The 12,172-nt window shown below is 39.6% G+C and overlaps 1 protein-coding gene across 1 annotated transcript; it reads right to left on the reverse strand.

Annotated features, from left to right (window-relative positions):
• Positions 1-2,136: 2,136 nt before the first annotated feature.
• On the reverse strand, positions 2,137-7,922 carry LOC118772674 (uncharacterized protein C1orf226 homolog). The gene is made up of 3 exons (XM_036521209.1): positions 7,796-7,922; positions 5,467-5,803; positions 2,137-2,974 (listed from the first exon to the last, which is right to left on the reverse strand). The coding sequence occupies exons 2-3, from the start codon at positions 5,790-5,792 to the stop codon at positions 2,386-2,388; spliced, it is 915 nt and encodes a 304-aa protein (XP_036377102.1). The 5' UTR covers positions 5,793-5,803; positions 7,796-7,922; the 3' UTR covers positions 2,137-2,385.
• Positions 7,923-12,172: the final 4,250 nt, after the last annotated feature.

Below are 12,172 nucleotides of genomic sequence, written 5' to 3' on the forward strand. Positions count from 1 at the left end.
GAATTGAATAGATAAGGTGAAAGCACAGTGGTATATCTTGTCCAAATAGTGATCCATTTAGGCTTCATTCTACATCTACACTTGTCAAGACAGTGAAGTACAAACCTGGATAATACTATAACTATGCTGAGCTATGAGAACTGCAACAGATTACTGTCCATCTGAAAAAGGAGAAGGGTGTGTTTTTTCGGTGCATACTAGAATGTGTAGTTTCAGTGCATTTTTTAAAGAAAACAGCAAAAGAAACAACAAAAGAAAACCATCAGAGCCACATTTTCAGTATTGCAGTAAAGACTTCATTAGCTTTTCATCTGATTGATACAGCCCTTTCCTTCATTTAGTGGGTACTTTTATGAAATTTTACAGACCACTTAACATAATTAATTAACAAAGCTCAACATATAAAACAAATCTTGTAATTCATATTCTCACATTAATATCCACCATGATGGCAAACAATGCCTTTTCACGTTTGGTTTCCACTCTAAAAAACATACAAAATAAATCATTTTCCAAATTCTAAAAAATAAAATGTACTCTAAAAGACAAATTTAAACAAGTCAAGCAAATTAATTATCCAAAGTTAGATAATTCTGTGTAAATGTAATTTTCATATACTGCATAGTATCCAGACATACTTATAAGCTTAGAAGCTTATTTGGACCCATGGATCTTTCGTTAAGGTGTCCTTTTGGTGTTCTTGCATTTAAGTGATAATGTTCTCATAATTTTGCTTATCACACATACAAAATGCATCTCTCATTAACTGATACAAAACTATTGTGATTCCATAATTGCATCTTAATAATACAACTGATTCCCATTTTACTACAATCAGTAATACTCTCCACCCACACAAACTACACAAAACAAAGCAATACAATGTTATTGTCAAAGCATGAACAGCTGGTTAAAACACTGTCCTACAATTTTCTTTATAATTTTGTTTCCCAGGTGTTATTCTATCATCACAATGTTTATTTGTCCATTGCAATATCAAAATCTTACTTTGGAAAAGCAACTAAAATCCAGATAAAAAAAAGAAATACCCTTCAAAGTTGAATGTTTTGTTCTGGATTAGTGTGAATTGCTGTAATCTTATATTTTCACAGTTTTAGAATTTTCAGTGCTTGACTCATAGCACTGTACTTAGGGAAAGGTCATTACGTCTATTAGAGTTTAATTGATTTAACAATCTGTTCATTGTTGTATGACCTTACAAATGAGGCACTGGTGATGGGTTTGAGTACTCGTTAAGCAATCTATGGACTGGTGTAAATTACACAGAGAAGACAGATATCAGTCTGTAAATCTATGGCCACTGAAGATGCATAAAATTTCTTTTCTCTCATTCAAAACATGCACATACATTTCTGTATTTTTTCAGTCGTCAGGCAGGTACGCACGCACACACGTGCGTGCGCACAGAGTACACCAAGGGGGCTGATCGACTGGTTTTCTAATTAGGAGAGGTGAAATATGTGGAGCCAAACAAAGCCTGCCTTCATCTCATTCAGCTGCTCCTACATTTTTATCATACCAGCTGACCTGAGGCACCTGTGTGATCAGAGCTTGGGAAAGCAGCTCCTCTGGTCCCTGTCCATTAGTGACTTACAGGCAAAACACTGCTTTTAACAAAGGCTATCCGCCTGGAAGCAGCCTATAGTAGATATTTATGGGAATGTGGCAGGGCTGCGATTAGAAAATAAACCCCTAACAGCATATGTGCTGTTGCTTGACCAAAGACCAAGATAAATCTTGTGATGAAAATGAGGGCCTTGAAATACATTCCAGTACTTGTGTATACACCAACAGTCTGTTGAATAGTGTGTTTAATACAGCAGAAGACATGGCCCTTGCTTTGGTTCATAAATTATAACACGGTGGAACATTATTTTCAAGGGACATTTAGTGTCCAGCATTTACCAGATCCTGAATTTCACCATATAATGAAGAAAAAAAATCTCTCTGTGAAAAAGGTAATCCTTTTAAAAAAGAGTTTTGATTTGACTTCCATATAAATGTGATACATACTTTCTTAAAAATTGCTTTAAAATATTTTTTATGTATATATATGTACACTATAAGAAATGCCATCAAATATTTATCATCAGAGAGCATGAATATTTGGGCATTGTGTGAGGCTGTGTACTATAATAATTATGAACAACTTTGGTCTGTTCCCTCAAGATACTGCTATAAACCATTCACTGCATCATTGGAGGAGGGCTAATGTTTTGATGACATTTTGATTCATACAGACAAACTCCATCCAAACTCATCTTTATGAAGCTAGTGAAGACAACCTTTTTCTGCTCAGTCACTATACAGGAGAGGGATTGGGAGGGGGGTGAGGTCAGAAGGTCACAGACATGAAGACAGCAACTACTCAAAGGACAGCAGGTCTGGATGTGGCTCTTCGTTGTCTACACTGGAGGACCTCTGTCTCGGCACACCCAAGACCACTGATCCGTTGTCCAGGAGATCATCCTCACCCACACTGACACGGATGTCTGACTTCACTGGGGTGGATGCCATCCTGGTCTCTAGGCCTCCAGGCTTCTGCCTGGGGTCCAGGTTGTCCTTGTGGATAAGGTCAGGCACAGACAGCAGGAGCTGAGACAAGTCCTCCTCGTGGTTCTCCTTTGGTCCGTCCAGGCCCACAGCATCCGGTTTGGTGATGCCTTCAACTTCCTCTTTAACCTCACAATAAATAGCACTGGTCTGCCCTGAGTCTTTCTCCAGCTCCCTCTCGTCTGCTTCTTCCTCATTGAGCTGCTCCTTTGACTTGTCTTCCTGGATGAGAGGAGTTTTGTCAGGAGAAGATGCATAGGATGAGTCTGGGACCTCGGGGGTGGCCACCACGGGGTCAGACGAAATCATCATGTCTTGAGTGGTCTTCAGAGCACGAGGAAGGCGTTTCTTATTGGTGGGAGGGGGTGGATCAAGTCGGGGGAAAGCATCAAATGTGTGACTGTGAGAAGAAAAATACCATGCAAAAAAGTTTAACAACAAAAAACTTTTCAATGCAGAAAATTTTTGAGTCAATCATTAAACAGCAAAAACAGGTCTGTCATTTAGATTATTTGTCTAAATTGAGACAATTTACAACAAAGAATTTGGGCTACATTACCTCACAAAGTAAACAAGCACTATTCCAAAGCAATGGTACATAACATTTTAAAAATTACTTCATGAAAGAGAATGTGGTCTTTCAAACTTTGGAAAGCAGTGAGATGTAAGAGACATTTCACACCACATAGGGAAAAGGTTTGAAGTCCTACCATTTCAATTACAAAACAATCAAAAGTTCAACCGTCTGAGACTCAGCTCAGATAGTACTGTACAAATGTGGAGACCGTTCAGAGTGCCCAGCCTTATTTATAGCTGGACATTAAACTCCACATTACAACTCATCCCAAAAGATTACAAAGTGGGCATAACAGGCAGGTGTAAAAAGTGCCTGCAGATAAAATTGAGGAGGAGATGAAAGGCCATGTGATTCATTTGCTTTTGGAGGGGACTGGAGGAGGAATGCAATGTGAATAATTGATCTTGTGGGAAGCGCTCTGCTCTCCATCGGTCTTTCAGTTTGAATGAGAAAAGGTGAATATGAAGGACATGATTCTGAGCGTCCCACTATTCTATTCACCTTTCCTTTTGAGATATAACCAAAAAAACAAAAATCATTACATATACAAAATTAAAATCAACTTCTTGGCCATACCTAATATTCACTGTTGGCAGCAATTTGAATGTGCAATGTAAAGCACTGATCATGAACCAACAGCCATGCTGGCAATCACATTTTCCCTGAGTCTTACTTCAACCCTCCATAAATGTTGCACTTCCCTTATAACCCTGACGCCCTTATAAAACTGACTTTGTCGCAAAACGTGAGTCTCAGCAAAACAGCTTGCAATTTATGATGGCTAATAATTGCTGAACAGGCTGATGCAGTAATTCATTTTGTTGACAAGAAACTAGAGGAATGGGTATACCACAGATGTTTGAATCATAGCTTCAACTAAAATACAAACTTTTTACACAAATATTTCCCATTTGTACCAAAGTTAAATTGCAAATGCAATTTAAGTAAGGTACAATTAACTTTTCTGTATGTCCTGAAATATACTTTCTGTGAGTGGTAAAGGGGATGCACATCTTTTCTCTGTGTGATTATCAAATCATTTCAGTACTCACTCTCAATCATTTGAGAACATAGATATTTGTATTATTATAATGAAGATATAATGTTATCTGAAATACTTGATTGGAGCACAGATAACTAGTTTTTGATACTCTAAGCTTGGCAAGGCACATTTACATATTTACATATTTTCATGTGAAATACCTCCAGCTATCTGACCTCACAATCTCTGAACTTACTTCTGAACTGATGGATGTCTTCATTTCAATGGCCATCAGTTGCTTCTATTTTTCTGTTTTCTGTCCCCCCCCCCCCCATTTCCACTATATTCCAGGTAGAGATGAACGGTATGAACATTTAATATCACGATTATAGTGACCAAAATTATCACGGTTATCAGTATTATCACGGTATTGTTAAAATGAGCTGAAATGTTCAAAAAGTACTGATACACAAACTGAAATCATTTCACCAAGTTTTATATTGAAAACCACAAACAAAATTAGCAACACTATGCACTTTTTGTTTGCATGAACATTAAAATAATAATATAGCCAATACTAGCATATGTAAACATATGAAAACCATATGAAATGTGCATTAACATTAAAGGTGGCACCATGTGGCCATGAGAGGTAACTGCACTTTGTGCATATTGCAGATAAGAAAACCGTATTTAACGTGAGTTTTTCAAAGCGCGGTAATGTTTTAATGATAATTAAAATTTGAAACGGTAATACTAACCGTTGCGGTTTACCATGAAACCAGTAACCGTTTCATCCTATCACAGTATTTAACGTGAGTTTTTCAAAGCGCGGTGATCAACTGCGGTTTTAATGATAATTAAAATTTGAAATGGTAATACTAACCGTTGTGGCTTACCGTGAAACCGGTAACCGTTTCATCCTGTCACAGTATTTAACGTGAGTTTTTCAAAGCGCGGTAATCAACCGTGGTTTTAATGATAATTAAAATTTGAAATGGTAATACTAACCGTCTGGAATTTTACCGTGGTTTACAGTGAAACCGGTAACCGTTTCATCCCTAATTCCAGGAGTCTCTTGATTGCCTTTACCTGGGGCTGGTGAATCAAGGGAGATTGCCATAGTGTTCTTTATCTCATTTTTAGTTAATTCAGCCATTATCAAAAGTCGTTGTATGTCAAGTCATGATATATTATAAATAATGATGTAATCTATCTTTTTGGCACTAACTCATACATAAGCTATGATGCATGTGAGCCACTGGGTTTCGGCCAGCTGTGCAGTTGAAATCTACTGCTCTGGGTCCCTCAGGCAGTACACGGCTGATGTTACCTGTTGGCTGTGACGCCCTGTGTGGCACCCTCCATGCAGGCCCACACGGCCCCCACATTCTTGTTGACCTCTGTCACTCCGATGTCACCCAGGCTGCTGGGGTCTTTCCGCCTCAGCAGGTCATTCACCCTGGCCCCCATGGCCTTGCCGAGGTTGAGGGCGTTCTTCAGGTGCTGGCTGCTGCCAGTCTTCGCCCCCGCCATGCCGGGGGCATCTACAGTGCCTGCTAGACCCGAGGAGTTGGGCAGCGAGCGTCGGTTCAGGGACGGAGCCGACTTGGCGTTCTGGAGCTTTGACGGGTGTGCGGCGTTGGAATTCTCAAACATGCTTTGATCAACTGAAGACAAGAGACAGAGGCATTAGAGAAGTTTTGTCTGGGATGTGCAGAATGCATTACAATGAATTACAGGAAGCTACAGTATATATAATCTATTAATGCAGTTATATTCAGTTGTATTCAGTGCAATTCAGTGTAATGGCAGTATGTAAGAAATAAGTTACTACAACAGAGCACTAATGCTAAAGTAAAAATGGACAAATTTTAACATTCGACAAGTCAAACAGATAGCAAACAATACACATACAGTGCTGGCCAAAAGTATTGGCACCCCTGCAATTCTGTCAGATAATGCTCAATTTCTCCCAGAAAATGACTGCAATTACAAATGTTTTGGTAGTAATATCTTCATTTATTTTGCTTGCAATAAAAAAACACAAAAGAGAAAGAAAAAAAAGTCAAATCAAGTATCAATTTACACAAAACTCCAAAAATGGGCCGGACAAAAGTATTGGCACCCTTTGAAAAATCATGTGATGCTTCTCTAATTTGTGTAATTAACAGCACCTGTTACTTACCTGTGACACATAACAGGTGGTGGCAATCACTAAATCACACTTGCAGCCAGTTAAAATGGATTAAAGTTGACTCAACCTCTGTCCTGTGTCCTTGTGTGTACCACATTGAGTATGGAGAAAAGAAAGAAGACCAAAGAACTGTCTGAGGACTTGAGAAGCAAAATTGTGAGGAAGCATGGGCAATCTCAAGGCTACAAGTCCATCTCCAAAGACCTGAATGTTCCTGTGTCTACCGTGCGCAGTGTCATCAATAGGTTTAAAGCCCATGGCACTGTGGCTAACCTCCCTAGATGTGGACGGAAAAGAAAAATTGACGAGAGATTTCAACGAAAGATTGTGCGGATGGTGGATAAAGAACCTCGACTAACATCCAGACAAGTTCAAGCTGTCCTGCAGTCCGAGGGTACAACAGTGTCAACCCGTACTATCCGTCGGTGTCTGAATGAAAAGGGACTCTATGGTAGGATACCCAGGAAGACTCCACTTCTGACCCAGAGACATAAAAAAGCCAGGCTGGAGTTTGCTAAAACTTACCTGAGAAAGCCAAAAACATTTTGGAAGAATGTTCTCTGGTCAGATGAGACAAAAGTAGAGCTTTTTGGGAAAAGGCATCAACATAGAGTTTACAGGAAAAAAAACGAGGCCTTCAAAGAAAAGAACACGGTCCCCACAGTCAAACATGGCGGAGGTTCCCTGATGTTTTGGGGTTGCTTTGCTGCCTCTGGCACTGGACTGCTTGACCGTGTGCATGGCATTATGAAGTCTGAAGACTACCAACAAATTTTGCAGCGTAATGTAGGGCCCAGTGTGAGAAAGCTGGGTCTCCCTCAGAGGTCATGGGTCTTCCAGCAGGACAATGACCCAAAGCACACTTCAAAAAGCACTAGAAAATGGTTTGAGGGAAAGCACTGGAGACTTCTAAAGTGGCCAGCAATGAGTCCAGACCTGAATCCCATAGAACACTTGTGGAGAGATCTGAAAATGGCAGTTTGGAGAAGGCACCCTTCAAATCTCAGGGAGCTGGAGCAGTTTGCCAAAGAAGAATGGTCTAAAATTCCAGCAGAGCATTGTAAGAAACTCATTGATGGATACCGGAAGCGGTTGTTCGCAGTTATTTTGTCCAAAGGTTGTGCTACCAAGTATTAGGCTGAGGGTGCCAATACTTTTGTCCGGTCCATTTTTGGAGTTTTGTGTAAAATGATAATTTGATTTAATTTTTTTTTCATTGTCTTGTGTTTTTTCATTGCAAGCAAAATAAATGAAGATATTACTACCAAAACATTTGTAATTGCAATCATTTTCTGGGAGAAATTGAGCATTATCTGACAGAATTGCAGGGGTGCCAATACTTTTGGCCAGCACTGTAAACCATGCAAATAAAACATAAACAGGACAACCTATTTACCGACATATACAGTTTTAATACAAGATGAGAAAGATACAGTAGTCAGATATAAAAAAAAAACCCTCTTACCTCATTGAGAAAATAATTTCTCGGAAAGCATTTAGGTAAGACATAAAAAAGCAGATTTTCATGTAAATGAAGAAAAATCCATGAAAACATTTAGTTAAGGCAACATGTATATGGATGAGGTAATTCAGATAACATGAGCTAATTCAGACAAGCAACAGACAATCTTGTTTTTTAATAAAATTTACAACAGGAAAAATGTACTTCCAAGAATGGATAAACACAAGGGGCAGCATTAGTGTTCTGGTTATTTACTGCAGTGAGGTCCAATTCAGACTGTTACACAACACCAGCATGACCCCTATGTGGATTTACCCCTCTGAGTTTTGCTACCCTTAATGGCCTGTGCTTCAAATACATAAATGAAAGCTCCTGTCATTTTTATGGAATATTTCTATGATCTTGACATCTTTCTCCCCACGATTAGAAAATTACACTAATAACGGGCAGAGATGGATCTTCAAAATTGCGCCAGACACCTTTAAGAGCATGTGTAGCTCTACACTATTGCATCACAGGTGATACTAGAAAAAAAAAACCTACATGAATAATCGAGTTATAGAAAACGTAACTTACTGCTGGAGAGACTGGGGGATGGAGACATAGATCTAAGCAAGGATGAATGAAAGAATTCACATATGTTGTTTGTACAATGCATGCATAGAAATTATGTGATTCTTCCATACATTCTACATTACTGTGAAAGTAACTGAACCATACTGACCTGAAAAACATACTCCTATACTGAATGTGGACAAATATAATTTTGAATGTCATTGTACATCCTTAAGTCATTACAGGGGCTGATGTGTTAAAGTGTCCATAAGCAACCACAACACACACTGTAGCAGCAACCTTGGCTTGACGTGTTGAAACTTTAATTCAGGCCCATGCAAACAATTTCACATATTTGTTAATAAACAAAGTATAATTCAAAATCAATCAACAGGAAATCAAAGGTGTCTGAAGCGGCATAAACGGCGCCAAATGTGAGGTCGCCACGTTGATGTAAACAAATCCAGCTCCCTTGCAAGAAACAAAGCTGGAGAAAAACATTTTCATTAGCCTGTCAGGGCCCTTCACGACTGACAATGCTTTTAACAGCTGCGCAGACTGCAATCTACAGAAAACCAGAGGGACTTGAAAATGACAACACACGTAATGCTTCATATACATTTGGCTGAATGCAGCCATTTAATTCTGAACAAATATTTGGTTCCGCAGCATGAGCAAATTGCAACGCGGAAGTGCCAGAAAGATTAGCATTTAAATGTAAACCCCAGAGACAGCATTAATCTGACATAATAGACAATTCCAATGATTACTTATCGTCCGTGCATGGCTGCTGAAGTTTCAGAGCCAGAAAAAGTTCTAGAGGACTGGCAGTAATGGGGACTGATGTGCTGGTTGTTAATCAAGCAGCCACAGACCAATTAAGGCAGCTCTTCCAGGACTGATTGTCTTACTGCTACACTTCCACCATCACCAGAATGGAAACAGATCTCCTGCCTCTTTCCCCCATGGATCTGGTGAATTTCTCAGAATTCGGGCAAACACATTTATTCAAAGTATGAAGGAATAACATAGTGTGGCCCTCACATTCCGGGCAATGTGCATCAATTTGCGTGGCATTCTTACGCTGCTCACAGATTCAGAAATAAAGGGGACATATCCATCATGCTAACCCTGACATTGATTTTCGTGGTGTGGTGCCGGGGCTCGGAAAAGGCTCTACTCCGATGACTGATTGCTCATGTCAGTGTTGTGACAGCTGGCTCTCTCAGCTGATCATGTGACTGTGTGGATACCTGTAACCTTTGCCCAGGAGGCTCATTAGATAGGGTCCTACACTGAAACATTAGCTTCCACTCTACATTACACACCTAGCACAGAGCAGCGTGCCATAGAACCTCTGTGCAGAAATGCAATACAGAGAACAGATTATTAAATCATAAGAAATTCAAGAAGAAATTCAAGAGTAAAAAGATTATTCTGATAAGACACTATTATACAAACAAATTGACTGTCAGCTATGAACTGTTACTAGTGAGTATCCGCGCAGGATGTGAACCAAGTCATTCACTTGCTGTTCTGGCACTACAGAGGAATGTCAGCATTATGACATTTCCCTTCTACCACTAGGCACCATAAAACACATGCAACACCGGACCCCAGAGAGTACCATCTAGAATATCTGCGGAAGGGCAGCCACAAAACGCACAGGCGAATAGCATGTCTGACACGGGCCTTATTTAGGGTCATTTATGGCCTACCACTCCCACCCAGTCCCAGCGGGTGAGAAACCTCCGGCCAGAGCTGCAATCCTCCATTGGGCAGATCCCAAAACATCATTTCCAGCTGGTTACACTTAACTAGTGTGGCCTATTTCCTGCAGGGGTGAAAATATCTGTGGTCTAACACGATCATCACCCCAAACCCTGTGTGAGGCATCTCCGCGCATTAGAATGGACTTTTCTTGCTGTTTGAGGGTCGCAAAGGACAGAGAAACAAGAACGTTCATCCAGTGTTTGCTGACACACAGCTACAGTTCAAATGGAAAAGAGAAAGAATGCAAAAGAGTGCAAGAAGTAAGAAAAGGACAATTTATTCAGCAAAAGCAAGGTTAGTGACAAGATGCAGAGTAAGTGCACTTCCACTCCTAAAGATTATTTTGGATAATTTTTAAAAGACAGAAGGGCTCCGTTTGCACACATTTTGAGAACAAAAACTGATACTAAACAATACGTTTCAGTGCAATTAGCAGCCTTTCAGAGGAACGGCAGGTATTAGGGAGTCTAGAGTGAGGCTACAGTGTAAAACTCCAGTATGTGCCATTATCTCTCCTGCCTGATTCATACACACCAAGACCCATGCTCATTTGGCATACATTAAAATGAAACACACAAACATTAAATAAATCACTTTGTCTCACATCGATGCTGAATTTGTCACTTTCAGTGCAGTTATTTTTTTTCTTTCTTTAAAGACATTTTTTACTTAAATGATTAGCCTTCCAACTTATTCCCCATCCCTATCACTGCATGTCAGGAGAGATGAATCTAGTAAATTCAAATGAGAACATAAACATATGTGGTTCACAACAAACAGCAGAGATTTCAAACATAGATCTGCCACAGCGGTGATGCTCAATCAAAAGTTAATGGAAGCATGCTTTCTGTAGGTCTTACACAGATGAGTGACAATTACATTAAAAAGCAGATGAATGCTGTATGGAGAGGAAGGAGTCAGGCCTATGTAGGGAGACATTTCCTTTTCATAATGTACGTCTAATACCATGCAAAGTTATGCCAGCCAGTAGTCTGAAACAGACATTTATGCAGTGTAAATACACAAGTTAGCAAGCCAGCTGAGAGAGACTATACCATATGTTCGCATTATTACAAGTGGTCACCTACTTTACTCTGGATCAAGACGAGGCAACTCAACCCCTGAACATGGCCCATGCCCTGTTCTACTCAAACCTGCATCTGTTGTCATCTGTTTGATCTGCTAGTAACTGATAATACGGTGTGTGTGTGTCTGCTACAGCTTATTTTCTTTTAAGAAGTTGTTCTTACATTTTCTCTTTGTGTACCATCCAGGGGCTGAAGGGGTATTTTCCACTTTTTCCCCCACATTATGTATGAGCACTTCTGTTCTCTAAAGAGTAAATCTTGTACAATACCTTATTATACGCAACTGTAAAGGGTTCCACTGAGACGTTTTGTGCACTGACCACCATGAATGCACATCGCACACTTCTAAGACTATCACTCCACTATTTGCAAAGTGTCACTGCTCTTTCTTTCATGTCATATACACTATGACTCACATTGATTCTATGCTTTTTGAAGTGCTGTCTGACGATTCCTTTGTTCTGTAAAGTGCTACCTTAAATCAAAGTCTGACTGATTAGTTTTTATGTCTGAAAAGCCCATCATAATTCCTTCAAACTCTCTCTTTATCAGAAAAAGCAAGATGGTCCCTTCAACCATTTGAAATGAGCCTCCACTGAGTTTATTTCCTAAACTCCAGGAAGGGAGGCAAAGTTTTGAAAAGCTCCATTAATGCTGATTAAAAAAAAACAGAGGTCACAGAAAAAAAATGAGGTTTACATTATGTGCAAAGGGGCAAACATAGTTCTGCTGGTCCCTGAGTTGGTTTGTTGTAAACAAGGTTGATTCAGGTTCATTTAGAAATACTTAGACTAAATGCAGAATGATCTTATTGGCTGACATAATTCCAATCTCAAGTAAACTAGAGTTCAAAGGCTAGACAGTAGGCACCCATTACTGAGGCCTTTTATTACCTTGTGAAAATCATGGATTGGAAACAGGCAGCAACTAAGACATAAATGGAGATTTTCTGAGTTGATGAATT

Source organism: Megalops cyprinoides, chromosome 2 (genome assembly GCF_013368585.1).
Source record: "Megalops cyprinoides isolate fMegCyp1 chromosome 2, fMegCyp1.pri, whole genome shotgun sequence".
Taxonomy (NCBI): domain Eukaryota; kingdom Metazoa; phylum Chordata; class Actinopteri; order Elopiformes; family Megalopidae; genus Megalops; species Megalops cyprinoides.